Consider the following 19860-nt stretch of genomic DNA (forward strand, 5'->3'; position numbering starts at 1 on the left):
CCCGCCCCCGGCCCCGCCCTGGTGGGTGGCAGGCACAGGCTGCGGCCCGGGGCCCCCAGCCCCTCCACGCCTCATGTGTGCGAGCGGAAACACCCGATTCTCCTCCGTCTGCACACACAGACTCCGCCCCGACTCACTGAGCCCTGTCCGCACCAGGCCAAGATCTGGTTAACTGGAGAAAACCTGGCCTCAATGAAACCTGACCAAGGGGAGCACATCTAGACACTTTTTCTTTCATTTTAAACAGGCCTCTATTACTTTTACGTGTCAGTTCAGTTCAGTCGCTCAGTCGTCTCCGACTCTTTGCGACCTCATGGACTGCAGCACGCCAGGCCACCCTGTCCTTCACCAACTCCCGGAGTTTACTCAAACTCATGTCCATTAAGTCGGTGATGCCATCCAACCATCTCATCCTCTGTCATCTCCTTCTCCTCCCACCCTCAATCTTTCCCAGCATCGGGGTCTTTTCAAATAGTCAGCTCTTAGCATCAGGTGGACAAAGTACTGGAGTTTCAGTTTCAGCATCAGTCCTTCCAATGAATACTCAGAACTGATTTCCTTTAGGATGGCCTGGTTGGATCTCCTTGCAGTCCAAGGGACTCTCTTCATGTGTCAAAGGCATAAAATTGGGCTGTCCACTCTGTGCATCTCTAATGTAACTGCATGTGTGCACGCTCTGTCGTGTCCGACTCTGCAGGACCCTATGGACTGAGGCCCGTTAGGCTCCTTTCTCCATGGGATTCTCCAGGCAAGAATACTGGAGTGGGTTCCCATGCCCTGTTCCGGGGGATCTTCCCGACCCAGGGATCGAACTGCTGTCCCTTACTTCTCCTGCATTGGCAGGAGTGTCCTTTATCACCAGCGCCAGCTGGGAAGCCCAGGTGTAACGTAACTGCAGCTGTAATCAACGCGGGACTGTGGGATGACTTTTCAGAGACCCTCCTAGAGCTGAGAACCTAACCGAGAGAGGCAGGGCTGGGACAGCCTGGAGACAGCTCTGACCAACCCAGAGCTGGGCCGTCAGAGAGCATGCAGCAGATGCCACAGGAGGTGATGTGTCTTTTTTTTTTCTTTTCTTTTTTAATATTATTACTGGTTTGCTTCTAAAATTACCAGTCACAAAATTAAAGTTTTTTTTTTTCTTTTTAAATCACAGGTATGCTCTCAAATGGTTATTTTGTTTCTGCTGGCCTCAGCTTTCCTCTCAGAGTATAGGTGTGAAATCACCCAAAACTAAGGACACTCCTTGAAGTGGGAAGGTGACACCTACATAACCCTGAATGTTGTTTGCTGGACCCCTTCTGTAACCTCACTGGTTCCTCACTGTCTAGTCCCGGAGCTGACACTGGGAACTTGAAAGATGTATTCAACAAGGCTTTCCTCTTACTCCCTTATAGAGGAAATAACCCTGCTTTAATCTAATTCTAATCACCGAAAATCTTCTTTACAATAAAATAACAATAGCTAATATTTGGGCTTTCCTGTTGGTTCAGACAGTGAAGAAACTGCCTGCAATGCAGGAAACCTGGGTTCCATCCCAGGGTTGGGAAGGTCCCCTGAAGAAGGGCGTGGCAACCCACTCCAGGAGTCTCGCCTGGAGAATCCCTGTGGGCAGAGGAGCCTGGCGGGCTGCAGACCATGGGGTTCCAAACAATAGGACATAACTGAGCGACTAAGCACAGCTAATATTTACTGAATGCTTAGTATTTGCTAGGCACTAGGTAAAACCCTCTGCGTGTATTATTTCATTTTAACCCTCAGCCCCTAGTCAATAGCTGTGGGGAAAGAAGGCCTGCAGGAAAGGGATTTGCAGGCTCCAGACAAGTTGTTTCTCAAACACCTTTTTCCACATTCAACAAAAGCGCGTATTATGTGACCTTCATGCATCTTCTTTTAAACCAGGCAACACCCCTTCTGGGTTTAGAATGTCTGCCACAGGGACTTGGGACTTCCCTGGATGCCTAGTGGTTAAGACCCTGAGCTCCTAATGCAGGGGGCATGTGTTCAATCCCTGGTCAGGGAACTAAGATCCCATGCGCCACGTGGCACAGCCAAAAAATAAAAATAAAAAAAAAAGCAATGTCTGCCACAGGGACTTAAGGTCAGCAACCAACTACCATTCCTATCAATAATAAAGGGTTGATAACTGTGCCAGAAGCTGTGCTCAATACTGTTGGGATCCCAGAGTACTTTGTTAAAGACATCTCTAATGAATTATGATTGATCTGTTTGTAAGAAAGATATTTGAGCAGCTGGAGGGCAAGGACCACCCTGTCTTACTTTTTTTTTTTTTTAGTAATTTTTGGTCACACAGTAGAGACTGTGCAATCTGAGTTCCCTGATCACTGGACCACCAGGGGGTTCCCTGCCTTACTCAGTTTTATCCTGGTGGTGCTTAGTAACATCCAGCAAAAATGTGTGTGGGATGAAGGAGCTGAAAAAGTAAATACAGAGTCCCCCGTAATTTGGCACATCAACATACGGCTTAGTTTTATGAAAGAGCATTCCTACGGACACAAGGACACAATCTTCCCCACCCTCAATTTGTCAGGTCCCTCGTGAGAACCCCTTCAGGCAGGAGACCTGATTCAAAAACTGGCTGTCACTATTTGGCTGAGATTCTGCTTTTTGTTGCGTATCTCCAGTGCTGTTTAATGCTTCCCCTGGGCCATTACAAGGGCAAAGCATTTAGGATATTGGATATTTAGGAGCATTTAGGATAACTGGATAACTTAGACCTGATTACAAGGCTCTGGTGGCTCAGAGTTTAAAGCGTCTGCCTGCAATGTGGGAGACCTGGGTTCAATCCCTGGGTTGGGCAGATCCCCTGGAGAAGGAAATGGCAACCCACTCCAGTATTCTTGCCTGGAGAATCCCATGGATAGAGAAGCTTGGTGGGCTACGGTCCATGGGATCGCAAAGAATCGGACACGACTGAGCAACTTCACTCACTCACAAGGAGAACCAAGAAAACAAACAGTAGAGTTTACATCATTGGACTTACTAAGTGATGGCGCTGCAATTCCCATGCTGCCTCACTGACATGTGTCTGATCTGGTGTCCCAGCCTCTTTCCTGCCTCGTCTTGCTCCATCCTAGTCCATCAGGTCAGAAAATGTATCACGCTCCTTTCTGCCTCAGGGCCTCTGCACATGCTGTTACCATTTATCTGGAATGCTCTTTTCCTTCCTGTTTGCCAGTCAGCATCTACTCATCTTTAGCCTTAGTTCAGATGTCACTTCCTCAGGGAAGCCTTCCCTGAACCCTCCACTCTTATGCCCCTATTGTATGCTGACACAGTAGCTCAAAGCTTTATTTTTCGTAGCCCTTACCAGTTTTTCACAACCTATTTGCGATTATTTGACTAAGATCTGTCTCTCCCACTACATGGGCATCCCTGGTGGCTCAGTGGTAAAGAACCCATCTGCCAAATCAGGAGACATGGGTTTGTTCCCTGAGTCAGGAAGGTCCCCTGGAGAAGGAAATGGCAACCCATTCCAGTATTCTTGCCTGGAAATCCCAGGGACAGAGGATCCTGGGGGGCTATAGTCCATGGGGTCACACAAGAGTTGGACATGACTTAACAACTAAACAACTTCCACTAGACTGTAAACAAAGATTGAGTCTGCTTTGCTCCCTGTTGTGCCTGCAGTGGCCAGCAAAACAATATTTAATGTGAGCTCAAATTATTTTGTCTCTTTGCTAGACCTCTTAAGCGTGCATTTGGCTGAGGACCCAGAAATCATCATTTACAGGACTGACTAATGTGCCCTCATTTGATGAAGTTCTCTCAAAGACCATTCTGGTTTTTAACCTACCTTGTCAGCTGTGGTTCTGATTAATGTGTCTGGTTTCTTAATCTGATTGTATTCATTGTTCTATATCACGTATGAAGTGGTTACTATGATGATTCTGTTTGGCCCAGAATGATGAACCTTTTTGAAATGGACCCCAACAGAATTGTCATCACCCGGCTCAAGAGAAACAAAAATGCATGGCTTTGAAACAGCCACTTTAGCTACTGGTATCTAACCAGAGAAGAAAAATCTCAGGTCAAGGTCACCAAGAACAACTCCAGGATCAATGGTATACACAAAGTTCTGGGGCTTCCCTTGTGGCTTAGATGGTAAAGAACCTGCCTGCGAATGAAGAACCAGGTTCAATCTCTGGGTCGGGAAGATCCCCTGGAGAAGGAAATGACCACCCACTCCAGTAGTCTTGCTTGGAAAATCCCATGGACAGAGGGGCCTGGTGGGCTATAGTCTATATTGTCACAAGGAGTCAGACACGACTGAGTGATTAACACACACACAAGGTTCTAAACCTCAGCCACGTTTCCTGAAATAAACCAAGTTTACCCCATAGTGACCCTCAATCCTTTGCATTTTATTAGCAGTTTTTAGGTAAAACTATTAAGTATTATCTTGTATTCAGAATTTCAGTATTATCTTTATTCAGAATTTCTTTATTTTGGGTTATTTGTATTTAATAGATCTGTTCACAAACTCTAAAAATACACTTCCATCAGTCTCTTTTGAAGGCTGAGATAATTTCTGGCAGGCAAATTATAGTACAATTCAGTTGCCTCCTTTTTTGGCCACTCTGCATGGCCTATGGGATCCTACTTCCCCAGTTCAGTTCAGTTGCTCAGCCGTGTTCGACTTTGTGACCCCATGGACTGCAGCATGCCAGGCTTCCCTGTCCATCACCAACTCCTGGAGCTTGCTCAAACTCAAGTCCATCGAGTTGGTGATGACATCCAACTATCTCATCCTCTGTCGTCCCAGTTTCCTTCTGCCTTCCATCTTTCCCAGCAACAGTGTCTTTTCAAATGAGTCAGTTCTTCGCATCACATGGCCAAAATATTGGAATTTCAGCTTCAGCATCAGTCCTGCCAATGCATATTCAGAACTGATTTCATTTAGGATTGACTGGTTTGATCTCCTTGCAGTCCAAAGGACTCTCAAGAGTCTTCTCCAACACCACAGTTGAAAATCTTCAATTCTTCGGCGCTGAGCTTTTTTTTTATAGTCCAACTCTCACATCCATACATGACTACCAGAAAAACCACTTCCCCAAGCAGGAATCAAACCCTTACCCTTGGCAGTGAAAACAGAGTCCTACCCACTGGACTGCCAGGGAATTCCCCTCTCAAGATGAAATATATTGATGACAAAATATAAAGGCTGAAATCTAGTTTTATCTTGTAACCAAAGGCTGCCTCTCTTTCACAGAAATTGCTTATGGACTTAAATAACTAGGGTTGAGAGAGATAAATTGATAATACTAAGGTTTCCATTTTTGAAATCATGTACTGTAATACACAAGAATATGGATGGGTAAGAATAGGTATGGGTAGATACTATAACTCTATGAGCTAAAAGACATTTAGTTACAAAACAACTGGACTTTTTTCAAATCCTTCAGGTCCCTGAAATTGTTCTTAGCATCTCATCAGTGTTCTCTCTTTTCACTAGGTAAGTTGAAGTGCAGCCGTGAACCTATCATGAAGAGAAGGAGAAAATTTAATATTTTGTTTCTCAGACAGAAAGTCGGCCTCTCCAGGGACATTTTGGGTTTCTAACTTGGAGGCAATGGTTCACAATCGACTATACACAGCACCTTTCTCAGTTTTGCCCTGTATAAACCAGCCTAGCCTGGGAAGAAAGCAAGCGTTTATAAAGAACATAGCCAAACTTCACCCAATTTCTCTTTTCAGCACCCTCATTAAAAAGGCTAAATGGGGTGGCTCCTCTACTCTCATGAAAATCATCTCTGAAGTAGCACTGAAACCTTTTAACAAAGGGGCATTGATACAGCACAATAGAACTTTGATATCGGCAATGCTTAAAAAAACTGCATTCCCATTCCTCAGGAAATTAACTTGCCAGGTTTGGTTTCAAGAGAGTAACCTTCCTTATTTCGCTCCTGTGTCAGAAAAAGAAACCCCAAAAAACTATTTTTATTATTAAAAATATTTTTTATTGACTGAAGCTGATCATTATATTTTTTAAAAAATTAAATTACTTTACAGGTTAAAACAGAAGTTTCAGTCTTCAAGGATTTAAAAAAAAATGCATATAAAACTTGATCATCCAGCGAGCTTTGGTTTGTATAAGTTGATGGGACTATTACTGATCCAGACAAGAGGGAGCTCTGCTCAGCTTTTGGGACAGAAGGACCTCGACTGTCAAGAACCCAAGAGATAGTCTGCAGTTAAAAAGGTTTTATATCATATCACTTTATGGCTATCTACACAGCCAAGTTCAGGGCTAAAACTACAAGGGAACACTATTTCTCATATATTTGGAGCTGACGCCAATAAGCTACTGGCTATAATGTAAATGTTTGTACAGGTTTAAAAAAATCAGATGGCTAAAACAGCATTTTTTATGCATGGATTCTCTATTTGATGTTCACACTTTTAAAGAGCTTCTGGAGTATTTAACCAGAGTCAGCATCTTTATAGAGAAGGCTTTTTCTCTGTTAGCATAAATTCCAAGGTGGCATATTACATGTAATATACAATTAGGTCCCATATCTTACACATGAAAAATATTTCTTCCACATGAAAATGGCTAACCTGAAGACAAACAAGATACAGATGTTTAAAAATTAACTTTCGGTTTCAGCTCCCCTTTGGTATTAGATGTTGCTTACAAAGGATTACCATCCTCTTTTTGTTTTCAAGGCTAAGTATTAGGTATGGATGTCTGCTTCCTGCCTTCCACATGGATGAGAAATCAGCTTCTGTGGGAAGGAAACAGAGTTAATCAAATCAAAATCAATGGGCACTGGATGGTGTGCGATAAGCTCCCAGATTCTAAAAAAAAAATGAACTATACAGTCTTGATTCTCAACAACATAAGGTCATGCAAACTATTATAAACATGAAGACTTCTCAGGAAAGAGAAAGAAGACAGGGAGAGAGGGCTGCTTACGCTTGGTGTGTTAACAATCATAAAAGATGTTCTCATGATTAAGTGGAAAACAACTGAGATGATTTTATATTTTAACTTATCAAACTGGCTTCTAAAGAAACTTGGCATAGGAAATGAAGGTTCGATAGGAGGAAACACAAATCAAGAAAGTGCTTCCTGGGTCAATAAGCCTTTTTTAGAAGACTCGAAACCCCATGGAAAGACTTCTTTCCAGACAGACATTCCGATGAAATGCTGACATGGGAGTTTGAAAGCTATATGCATTCACTTCTTTAGGCTTAAAATTCTAGGTACTGAGAACAAGAACTTTCTGATCTGCATCTCTCTGATAAGTAACTGACATTTGACTCTGATTAAATTTAGAAGGTGTGTATAAACAGGTCAGGCAAAAGAGAAAGGACTACAGGTCAAACTCATTGCCGTGCTTCTAGATTATCAACATTCCCAAGTTACTTATTAAATATAAATATAAGGTGAGATAAGGAAAGGTGACTTACCCATGATCACAATGAACACTGAGGTTAACTTTTGTTTTCTTCAGTTACTGAGAGGGGTATTTTTTTCAGCTGACTCTTCTGAGACTTCCATATTCTACAAAACAATTCCCAAATGAGTACCCAGGATGGAACAAGAAAATACTTAGGAGGACAATACACAAATACAGCAGAAATGCCTTTAAAAGACTGTAGGGAATTAATGAAATACAATGAAGCAATTTCATACAACCATCATCCATCCAGCCAACAAAGATGGACTGACTTCCTGCTCATGCGTGGGGCCCCTCTGTCTCTAAGCCTGCAGTTGGAATGTTCTGTTTGCTTTACCGTATGCGTGTTATGGCTAAACCCTGGGAGTCAGCTAACGCCCAAATATAACTGGCTCTCTGTCAGCCTTAATATAGACTCTGCGGTGAGCCTGCAGTGAGGACAAGGGTCACAAGAAGACTCCACAACTCAGCAACACTTTAATTCAGCATGGTGCCTACTGAGGGCGTAACATGGTCAGGCTTGGGGGAGGTATTAAAAAAGAAGATGGAAAGAAGAGGAGGAGGATACTTGGAAAGACATTGGTAGACTCCAGTGGTGAACCTGGGCTTGCTCAGCCGCCTCATCTTCCCACGGGGCCAGCCTTTGAGACACGTTAGGATTCTTCTCAGTGCTTCCAGACCCCTGGGCTCTTAATCATGCTGCTTTCCTCTCTACTGGGATAGCCTTCCTATGTACTTTACAATATGATGTATTTTACTTCATGATTCTAGGGGGGACTTCCCTGGTGGTCCAGTGGTTAAGACTCCACACTTCCACGCCTTGCGGCACAGCCAAAAACAAAAAAATAAATTTTTAAAAATGATACCAAAATAAAATTAAAAAGATGATTCTAAAAGGGATCCAGCCTGCCACAGACAAGGTTAAGAACCTTGACAGGTAATCCCAACAGCTGCCAACTACTGATGAGGAAACTGAGTCCTGTGTTCGGGTCAAAACTCTGACCTCAGTTTCAGGCTGAAACTGAAACCCAACCCACCCCACAGGAGGCCTGCTGCTGGTGGTGCAGCAGCTGTGCTGTCTCACTCATTCCTTTTTTTCCTCTATTTTTAAATTAATGTTTTTTAAAGAGCATGGTTTGAACATATATACATAGACAGATTCCTGTTTCCACCTCATATGTAGAATACCACATGAACCTTTCAGGATCCTGTCTCCTTTCACTCAGTAGTACATCCTGAAAAAGACCCTGATGCTGGGAAAGACTGAAGGCAGGAGGAGAAGGGGATGACAGAGGATGAGATGGTTAGATGGCATCACCAACTCAATGGACATGAGTTTGAGCAAGCTCTCAGAGTTGGTGATGGACAGGGAAGTCTGGTGTGCTACAGTCCATGGGGTCGCAGAGTTGGACACAACTGAACGACTGAACTGAACATCCTGGAAACATCTCCATACCTAGGACCTTCCTATTCTGTCTTAGGGTAATATTCCATCAGGTGGACAGGCCACAGCTATTCATTCAGATTCTTCTTGCTGGACACTTAGATCAGTTCCTAACTTTGGCTGTTATAAAGCAATGCTGCCATGGGACTTCCCTGGTGGTCCAGTGGCTAAGACTCCACGCTCCCAAGCAGGGGGCCTAGGTTCGATCCTTCATCGGGGAATCTAGATCCCACAAGCTGCAACTAAGAGTTCATATGCCACAACTAAGACCTGGTGCAGCCAAATAAATGAATAAGTAAAAATAAATATTTTTAAAATAATAATATAAAAATAAAGCAAGGCTGCCATGAAAAACTTGTCCATATACCATTTTACATACACACAGCTGTATGTGAATGAGAGAGTCCCAAAGTGATGCTGCCAGGGCAAGTTTTAGACATCGACGGGTTCCTTGCCAGAAGGACGGAAGCACTTTGTGCTTCCCCAGCAATGTGAGAGTGCCTATTTCAGAGACAGGCTTTCAATTAAGACCCTTGTCTTTAGCGACAGATGGCAAAATCCTGGGGAAGCAGACAGGCTGCTCAGAACTTATCCTGCTTCCCTGCTGCAAAAATGAAGAATTTTTTACAAAATTATTTACTTTTTCTGTAACCAGCAATACTCCACTCAAAGGACCAGAGGGGCAGAATTTGCAAAGTGCATTGCCAAGTAGATTTCTGTTAGTTAAATTTTGCTTTCCCAACATCTCTAGAATCAGTGAATAATCCATTGGAAAATATATTACATCTGAAAGCAGTATTTTTGCCAACTAAATGATTTTCTGATTCTAGCTGTGGGATGTTAAGCAAGAGATTTAATCACTTTCCCTCTCCTGTAAAAAGAATGGTTGTGATGAGATCTCTCTTCTGGATCTTTCTAGCTCAAAAATTCTCTTAAACCAAGTTTTCACCAAACTTGAAGAGCTGTAGCACTTTTTCCGTCTGCACCTGCGGCCACCCTTCTGCATTCTTCCTGAACTCTCCTACCAGCTCCATTCACGGTATTTACCAAGCATACTCTGTAGCAGGCATGGCCTGTGCTACACCGGGGGGTGGAGGCCAGGATGAGTGATGGAGGCTCCTAAAGGGGCTAACGGGAGCAGAGACCCATGGACGTTCCCAGCGGTCATGTGCTGGGACATGCACTCTGACACACACACCCCAGCGGTGCTGTGAGGACAAAAGTGAGGGAGCTCCTGATTACATCAGAGGAATTAACCCGAAACCCCAAAGAGGAGGTTAAGAGCAAAACCGGAGGCCATGAGGGCAAGTAGAAGCTGTCAGAAGGATGATTCTGAAGTATAGTTGGTTCTGCTATGACAATTGTTTTGAAAACACGAATTTGTTCCAACTCATCTGATATATGTAAGAATGACTTGAGTTGTGTGCGTTTGTTAATGCGTAATTTTTGTCTACAAGAAACCTAGGTGAACTGGGCTGGGTCACGTAGGAATATACACACCCCTACTTCCAGACCCCTCCAACGCCCAGCAGACCTCAGCCCGGGGTGTCATGAAACACATCCACACCTACTGCTACCACTTTCCATCCAGTCACCCTCCTTCTACCACTTTCCAGTGAGCCACAGACTGCAACCTCTCCGACTCCCAATGCTACCTGCAAACTTCAGGGCTTTTCCAGGGTAAAGTGCCGCATTTGTGGCAATATTTGTGCGTTTCTTAACTATTTAACATGCATAAAGCTGTCCTACCATTTAAATGTCCTTTTAAAGATGTGTCAGTGAAAAAGGTTTTGAGGCTATGCTCCTAATCCCATTTTCCCCATAAACTGTATGGTTTTTATTGGGCAGTATTTGCATTGTGTGGTGATTTTTAGGAACCTATATGTTGCATTATGGCAGCTATAACTGTGGTTATCAAAATACTAAATAAGACTGTGATACAACAGTATATAGCCTTCTTTATTAGTGCATTAAATAATAAGGTCTAGCAGTAGGCCTAATGGTCTGTAATTCTGACACAGTACTTAGTGTACATGCTATTTCAAGATACCAGTAATAACTGCAATGTGGGTGGTAGGAACTTGTTATTTCTACTAATGACAAGATCATAAGTAGCAGGTACGATGATGGCTTATTTCCTCTATTCGTAATTGAAGGAAGTGCTCTATTTCAATTAGAGATTAACAAAAATAACCTAATGTGTAATTTTTACCCCCCCCATCAAAATTTATGGGTCTTCTGAATTCTATTCAACAAACTCTGACGAAAAAATCTCTGCCCAACAAATCCGCAAGGACGGAAAGTAGATGAACGTCAGCCTGAAGCAGGGGGAAAGTAAAATGGGGAGTAACTGCCAGCGGGTGCAAGGTTCTTCTGGAATGATGAAAATGTTCTAAAGCCAGATCATGGTGACGGTTGCACAACTTTGTAAATATACTAAAGCACTGAATTGTACACTTCTACATGGGGGAAGGTTATGGATAGGTGAACTATACCTCAATAAATGCTGTTAAAAACTTTAAAAACTCTTACCAATACTTAAAAATGTTCTACCCTAATGTAAAGAAACAACTTCATGGATGCTGCAAAGATTTTGTCAAGAAAAAAATCTTCCTAGGAAATATCGACAACTCATATTTAAAATGGGCAAAGGACTTAAAGACACTTCAGGTTAGTGAAAAGGTTACTGAAAACTTGGTTTAAAAGGATTTTTGAGCTGGAAAGATCCAGAAGAGAGATCTCATCACAACCATTCCTTTCACAGGAGAGGGAAAGTGATTAAATCTCTTGTTTAACATCCTACAGCTAGAATCAGATAATCATTTAGTTGGCAAAAATACTGCCTTCAGATGTCATATATTTTCCAATGTATTATTCACTGATTCTAGTGGAGGTGACAGAATTCCAGTTGAGCTATTTCAAATTCTGAAAGATGATACTGTGAAAGTGCTGCACTCAATATGCTAGCAAATTTGGAAAACTCAGCAGTGGCCACAGGACTGGAAAAGGTCAGTTTTCATTCCAATCCCAAAGGCAACGCCAAAGAATGCTCAAACTACCACACAGTTGAACTCATCTCACACACTAGTAAAGTAATGCTTGAAATTCTCCAAACCAGGCTTCAGCAATACGTGAACCATGAACTTCCAGATGTTCAAGCTGGTTTTAGAAAAGGCAGAGGAACCAGAGATCAAACTGCCAACAACTGTGGGATCACTGAAAAAGCAAGAGAGTTCCAGAAAAACATCTATTTCTGCTTTATTGACTATGCCAAAGCCTTTGGCTGTGTGGATCACAATAAACTGTGGAAAATTCTGAAAGAGATGGGAATACCAGACCACCTGACCTGCCTCCTGAGAAATCTGTATGCAGGTCAGGAAGCAACAGTTAGAACTGGACATGGAACCACAGACTGGTTCCAAATAGGAAAAGGAATATGTTAAGGATGTATATTGTCACCCTGCTTATTTAACTTATATGCAGAGTACATCATGAGAAACGCTGGGCTGGAGGAAGCACAAGCTGGAATCAAGATTGCTGGGAGAAATATCAATAACCTCAGGCATGCAGATGACACCACCCTTATGGCAGAAAGTGAAGAGGAACTAAAAAGCCTGTTGATGAAAGTGAAAGAGGAGAGTGAAAAGTTGGGTTAAAGCTCAACATTCAGAAAACTAAGATCATGGCATCTGGTCCCATCATGGCAAACAGATAGGGAAACAGTGGCTGACTTTATTTTTGGGGGATCCAAAATCACTGCAGATGGTAACTGCAGCCATGAAATTAAAAGACGCTTACTCCTTGGAAGGAAAGTTATGACCAACCTAGACTGCATATTAAAAAGCAGAGACATTACTTTGCCAACAAAGGTCTGTCTAGTCAAAGCTATGGTTTTTCCAGTGGTCATGTATGGATGTGAGTTGGACTATAAAGAAAGCTGAGCACAGAAGGATTGATGCTTTTGAACTGTGGTGTTGGAGAAGACTCTTGAGAGTCCCTTGGACCGCAAGGAGATCCAACCAGTCCATCCTAAAGGAAATCAGTCCTGGGTGTTCCTTGGAAGGACTGATGTTGAAGTTGAAACTCCAATACTTTGGCCACCTCATGTGAAGAGTTGACTGATTGGAAAAGACCCTAATGCTGGGAAAGATTGAGGGCAGGGGGAGAAGGGGACGACAGAGGATGAGATGGTTGGATGGCATCACTGACTGGGTTTGGGTGGACTCCGGGAGTTAGTGATGGACAGGGAGGCCTGGCGTGCTGCGATTCATGAGGTCGCAAAGAGTCGGACGCGACTGAACTGAACTGAACTGAACTGATTCACTGATTCTAGAGATGCTGGTAAAGCAGAGTACACAGGAGAAGGAGAAGACACCTGAAGGGCCAACGAGCACGTGAAGATGCTTGTCGTTAGGTTACCGGGAAAATGCAAATTAGTCAATGGCAGTGAGATGCTATGTCAAATATACTAGAATGGCTAAAATCAAACGGACTGACAAAACTGAGGCCAGGGACTTCCCTGGTGGGCCAGTGGTTAACACTCCGCCTTCCAAAGCAGGAGACAACGGTTTGATTGCTGGGTCCGGGAGGACTCCATATGCCAGGGAGTAACTACTACTGAGCCTCAACTACTGAGCCAGCACACGAGAGCCTCTGCTCCGCAATAAGAGAAGCCACTACAATGAGACCCCACAGAGAGTAGCGCCCCACTCACCACAACCAGAGAAAGCCCGTGAGCAGCAACAAAGACCCAGTGCAGCCAAAAATTAATGATTAAAAAAAAAACCACGGTTGCGTGAGGCTGTGGAGAGCCTAGGTCTTTCATACAGGGCTGGGAGGGACGTAAAATGGTACCAACCACTCTGAACAATGACTTGCCAGTTTATTAAAAATTTAAATGCTATAACTAGCAATTCTACTTCTAGGTATTTACCCTTAGAGAAATGAAGACATACGTCCATTTACAAAAAAGGCTTGTGTGTGTGAAATGTTCACAGCTTTACTTATGATAGTCCAAAACTGGAAACAACCCAAACAGCCCATCAACAGGCAAATAAACAAACTGTGTTCTTTTCATACAATGGAATGCTAATCAGCAACAAAAAAGAGCAAAATACTGACAAACAGCAACACGTATGATCTCAAAATAATTCTACTGAAAGAAGCTAGATAAGGAGTACAACGTGTAAGTCAGTCAGTTACTTTGGTCGCTCAGTTGTGTCCAACTCTTTGTGACCCCATGGACTGCAGCACGCCAGGCCTCCCTGTCCATCACCAACTCCCAAAGTTTATTCAAACCCACGTCCACTGAGTCAGTGATGCCATCCAACCATCTCATACTCTGTCGTCCCCTTCTCCTCCCAACTTCAATCTTTCCCAGCATCAGGGTCTTTTCCAATGAGTCAGTTCTTTGCATCAGGTGGCCAAAGTATTGGAGTTCCAGCTTCGGCATCAGTCCTTCCAATGAATATTCAGGATTGATTTCCTTTAGGATGGACTGGTTGGATCTCCTTGCAATCCAAGGGACTCTCAAGAGTCTTCTCTGTAACACCACAGTTTAAAAGCATCAATTCTTTGGCACTCAGCTTTCTTTATAGTTCAACTCTTACATCCATACATGACTCCTGGAAAAACCATAGCTTTGACTAGACAGACCTTTGTTGGCAAAGTAATGTCTCTGCTTTCTAATATGCTGTCTGCTGCTGCCGCCAAGTTGCTTCAGTTGTCTCTGTGCGACCCCATAGACAAGAGCCCACCAGGCACCCCCCTCCCTGGGATTCTCCAGGCAAGAACACAGGAGTGGGTTGCCATTTCCTTTTCCAATACATCAAAGTGAAAAGTGAAACTGAGGTCGCTCAGTCGTGTCCGACTTCTAGCGACCCCATGGACTGCAGCACACCAGGCTCCTCTGTCCATGGGATTTTCCAGGCAAGAGTACTGGAGTGGGTTGCCATTGCCTTCTCTGAATACGCTGTCTAGGCTGGTCATAAAGTAACAGTACAACCTGTATCACTGCATTTATATGAAGTTCTAGAACAGGCAAAACTATTCTCTAATGATAAAAGTCAAATCAGTAGTTGCCTAGGGTGGAGGTAGGGAAAGATTCACTCCAAAGACCATGAGGGAACTTTCTGGGATGATGGAGATGTTCTATATCTTGAGAGGAATGTTGGTGGTGGTTGTTCAGTAGCTAAGTTGGTTCCAGTTCTTTTTTGACCCCATGGACTGTAGCCCGCCAGGATCCTCTGTCCATGGGATTTCCCAGGCAGGGATGCTGGAGTGGGTTGCCATTTCCTCCTCCAGGGGATCTTCCCAACCCAGGGATTGAACCCACGTCTCTTGCTTGGCAGGCAGATTCTTTACCACTGAGTCTAGTGTTTCCCGGGGGGCACTAGTGGTAAAGAACCCGCCTGCCAATGCAGGAGACATAAGAGACGTGGGTTCGATCCCAGGGTTGGGAAGATCCCCTGGAGAAGGGAATGGCAACCCTCCAACTTTCTTATCTGAAGAATCTCACGGGCAGAGGAGCTTGGTGGGCTGTAGTCCAGTGGGTCACAAAGACTTGGACACGACTGAACCAACTTCGCACATATGCACGCCTACATACAGGCATTAAGGGCTTTCCTGGCGGCTCAGTGGTAAAGAATCTGCCTACCAATGCAGGAGACGCAGGTTCAATCCCTGGTCCAGGAAGATCCCACATGCTGCAGAGCAACCAAGCCCATGCACCACAGCTACTGAGCCTGTGCACAGGGCTCGTGCTCTGCAGCAAGAGAAACCACTGCGAGGAGGAGCCCAGGCACTCCAGCCAGAGTAGCCCCGCTCACCAAAACTGGAGAAAGCCCAGGTGCAGCGATAAATTCCCTAGTCGTCCAGTAGTAAGGATCCGCCTTCCATAGCCTGAATGGGAGGGGAGTTTGGGGGGGAAATGGATACATGTATATGTATGACTGAGTCCCTTCCCTGTTCACCTCAAACTATCACAGCATTGTTAATCAGCTATACCCCAATACAAAGTAAAAAAGTTAAAAAAAAAGATCTACCTTCCAATGAAGGGGCACAGGTTCTGTCCCTGGTCGGGGAACTAAAGTCCCACAGACAGAAGGGCACCTAAGCCCTCATGCCACAACTAGAGAAAAGCCGGTGCCTGAAATGAAAGATCCTGTCTGTTACAGCAAAGATCCTGCCTGCTGCAACTAAGACACAGTGCGGCCAAAAATAAATTTAAAAATTTTAAACAAATGGTATTTCAATGTCTTGCAGATCTTTTTAATTTTATTTGGTCAGGGATACAAAAAAGTTTAACTCAATGGCTTTCAAGTATCTTGAACTATGTCCACAGCACATCCAACTAACGGACCTGGAATCTTATAGCACCCATCTCAAGCTTGTATTTTACAGACTGGGCACCTGGGACTCAAGTGTCCTGATTTCAAGTTCGATGTTCTTTTCACTATTTATGTCAGGCTATACAATCTACAAAGCAACTTATATCACTGCTACTGCAATGTTCCTGTGCTCAGAGAAAGCAGTTAGAATTAATATGCGACACATTCCCCAAAGACTGACAGATTTAGAAAATGACTATTTTGCAATTCCTAATGAAACAACAGATCTAAAGCATAACAATCAAGAAACACGAAAGTCATTAAGTGAACCTTAGGGAAACTCTACAATAAAAAAGCTCAGGCTGACAATCTCCCCAATAAGTCTGACATCCACAAGTGGGGCAACCAGACACGAGGATCCTCCTGATAGGATGCACTAGGCCGCAGACTGGGTGTCACCCAGGAGGGCGTAGCGCCAAAGCAAACAAAAAGAACCCAAACTGACCCCAAGTCTCAACAAGTCACTAGACAGAAATACTAGCTTACAGGAATTTGGAGGCTAGAGGTATGTGTGACGCAACAGTGAGGATGGAGTCATCAAGCCTATCTCAGTCCCTGGGCAAACCTACGGGACAATGACCCAGTGCTTCTCCCACAAACAAGTGGCATCAAAAGACAAAGAAAGAAGGGGCTTCTCTGGTGGTCTACTGGCTAAGACTCTACACTCAATGGAGGGGGCCCAGGTTCGATCTCTGGTTGAGGAACTAATAAGATCAGATCCCACCTGCTGCAACCAAGACCCAGCACAGTCAAACAAACAAATATTTTTTAAAAAATGAAACACAAGAGAAAGAAGAGAGGAGGAAGGAAGGAGAGAAGGAGGGAAGGAAGGAGAAGGAACTGTTAGTGATGAAGAGAGACCTCAGGGATTCATTCAAGTGCAAAATACGGACCTCGATTGAGTATTAATTTGAACAAACAGCAAGATACTTTTGAGACAAATGGGGAGACCTTAAGGTAGTGTAGTCATTAGACAATACTCAAGAGTTACTGTGAATTTGGCTGGGTGTAATAAAAGTCCTTATCTGTTAGAGCTATAGAATGAAGTACATATGAGTGAAAACACACGATGTCTGTTGTTTTTGCCAAGTCATGTTCAACTCTGTGTGACCCCACAGATTATAGCTACCGGCCAGGCTCCTCTGTCCATGGGATTTTCCAGGCAAGAACACTAGAGTGGCTTGCCGTTTCCTACTCCAGGGGATCTTCCTGACCCAGGGATCAAAGGAATGCAAGATGTCTCTTGCATCTCCGGCATTGGCAGGTGGATTCTTTACCACTGAGCCACCAGGGAAACCTGGCATTATGTCCAGGGTTTGCTTTAAAATGTTTCAGGAAAACACAGGGACGGATGGGGGAAGATCAAACAAAGGCAACCGAAAGCTGGCGGTTACTGGAACTCTGGGATTAGAAGTAGTCTTTCCACTTCTGTACCTGAAATGTTCTATAATAAAATGTCTTAAAAAAATCCCCCAGAATGTACATGCATGTGCCCAGGTAACTGGAAAGAGGAAGTCTGGGTGTGGCGGCATCTGTGGCAACATTCTGTTCCTTCTTAAACCCAGGCTGCGAACCCCTTCCCCCAGACAAGAAGACACTGCCATTCTAACAGAAAGTGACGTTCGCACACAATGACGGAAAAGGTTCAGGGTCAAAAGAAAAGGAAGAACTTACGCTTTTGCTGGTGCTGAGATTCTCAGAGCTGATGGGAAGCAGGGTGCTCAGCTCCAGGTCCGTGACCATTTGACGGGACTCTGCCAGCAAACGCTGAAGCTTACTCGTGGGAGAAAAATCATCCTGGCAACACAACACATTTCAAGCACTGATGAAATCAAGAAACACTTTCCAACGTTTATGTCTACAAGAACAATCTGACAGGCACAAACGTCAACTATCCATGACTGGTTCTTTGACTTTAGGTGTGTGTTACATGCCAAAGCAGAACACTAAATACTAAAAGAACCAAATTTCAGTTCTTTCTCAAAACCTATTTGACTAGGTAATTTGACTTCAACAGAACTTACTACACCTAATTAAGTAACACCCATGTGATAAAAGAATCGTAGGCATTGTTTACCTCTCTTAAATCAACTTGTCAAGGCTGTAATTATCAAGTCAAAACACTTACAAAATGCAACTTTAACACTAAAGGCTTGCTAGCTTTTAAATTAATTTTTAATTTTTTGGTCACACCATGGAGCATGTGGGATCTTAGTTCCCTGACCAGGGATCAAGCCTCGGTCCTCTGCATTGGGAGCACAGAGTCTTAGCCACTGGACCGCCAGGGAAGTCCTCTGTTAGCTTTTAAAAATATGTGGAAATATATCTTAGTTTGTTCATTCTTGTCTAATTTTCTACTTTGTGTAGAAAGTTTTTCACAGTATACAACCTGTGAGTTTTCCACAGTGAACATACAGTTAACTATACAATTCAGTGAAAATCTGGTGAGTTCTGGCGCATGTACACACCCATGATGAATACAGGTCACATTTACCGTGCCTGTGTCCCTGGGGAATTCCTGCCTCTCAAGAGTCCCTCCTTCCCATTCTCAGACAACTACTGATCTGCTTTCTCTCACAGGAGATTAGTTTGCATTTTCTAGAATTTTATATAAATGCATTACATACTTTTGTCTGTCTGGCTTATCTCAGCATAATTATCCTGGGGTACACCCATGCTCTATGTGTATAAATAGTTCATTCTTTTCATTGCTGAGAAGTACTCCACTGTATGGATAAACCACTGTTTATCTATTCACCTTCTGTAGCATAATCAGGTTGTTCCCAGTTTTTTTTTTTTAACTAGTGAAAATAAAGCTGCTAGAATATTTATGTGGACATATGTTTCCATTTCTGCAGGAGTAGAATAGCTGGGTCATATGGTAGGTGTATATTTAACTTTTTTTTAAGCAGTTTTTTAATAGAAAGTACCCAAGTGTTTTCCAAAGTGGCTCTGCCATGTACATTCTCGCCATCAGTGAATGAACGCTCCAGATGCTCCTGATTCTAGTCAACACTTAGTACCGTCAATTCATAACAAAGAGAACCAACACTCATCAAAACACCCAAGCCCTACGATATCCCCTTGAAACCAAGGAACTGTGATGCTGTGGGTGTGTGTTAGTTGCCCAGTCATGTCTGACTCTTTGTGACCCCATGGACTGCAGCCGTCAGGCTCACATGTCCATGAGATTTTCCAAGCAAGGATACTGGAGTGGGTTGCCATTTCCTTCTGCAGGGGATCTTCCCAACTCAGGGATCAAACCCAGGTCTCCTGCATTGGAGACAGATGCTTTATCATCTGAGCTACAAAGGAAGCCCCAACTGTGATACTTTAATTATATTTTTGTAGGTGAACAAATTGAGGCTCAAAGAAGTTAAATAACTGTACTAAGGTCATTGAGCTAAGACAAAGCAAAATGGGGATTTGAACTCAGATTAGATGCTTTCAAAGCCAGGTATCTTCCCAAAATAACCCCCAAAATGACTAAGTTTACTTGAACTAATTTTCTTTACGATAAAACTGCGAGCAGGAGCCTGTTCATGATAAAGACACTGGCTCATCCACAACAGTGAGTGTAGAAACCACCTCAGGGCTTCCC

General features: G+C 43.6%; 1 protein-coding gene across 1 annotated transcript in view; it reads right to left on the reverse strand.

Moving 5' to 3' along the window:
• Window positions 1-4487: 4487 nt before the first annotated feature.
• CCDC62 (coiled-coil domain containing 62) overlaps window positions 4488-19860 on the reverse strand; it is a 40906-nt gene continuing 25533 nt past the window's right edge. Inside the window, 3 exon segments of the mRNA XM_068989780.1 lie at window positions 4488-6749; window positions 7438-7531; window positions 17934-18081. Of these exon segments, the coding sequence (XP_068845881.1) occupies window positions 7478-7531; window positions 17934-18081 (202 nt within the window). The 3' untranslated portion in view covers window positions 4488-6749; window positions 7438-7477.

The sequence above is a fragment of the Capricornis sumatraensis genome, chromosome 17, assembly GCF_032405125.1.
Source record: "Capricornis sumatraensis isolate serow.1 chromosome 17, serow.2, whole genome shotgun sequence".
Classification (NCBI taxonomy): domain Eukaryota; kingdom Metazoa; phylum Chordata; class Mammalia; order Artiodactyla; family Bovidae; genus Capricornis; species Capricornis sumatraensis.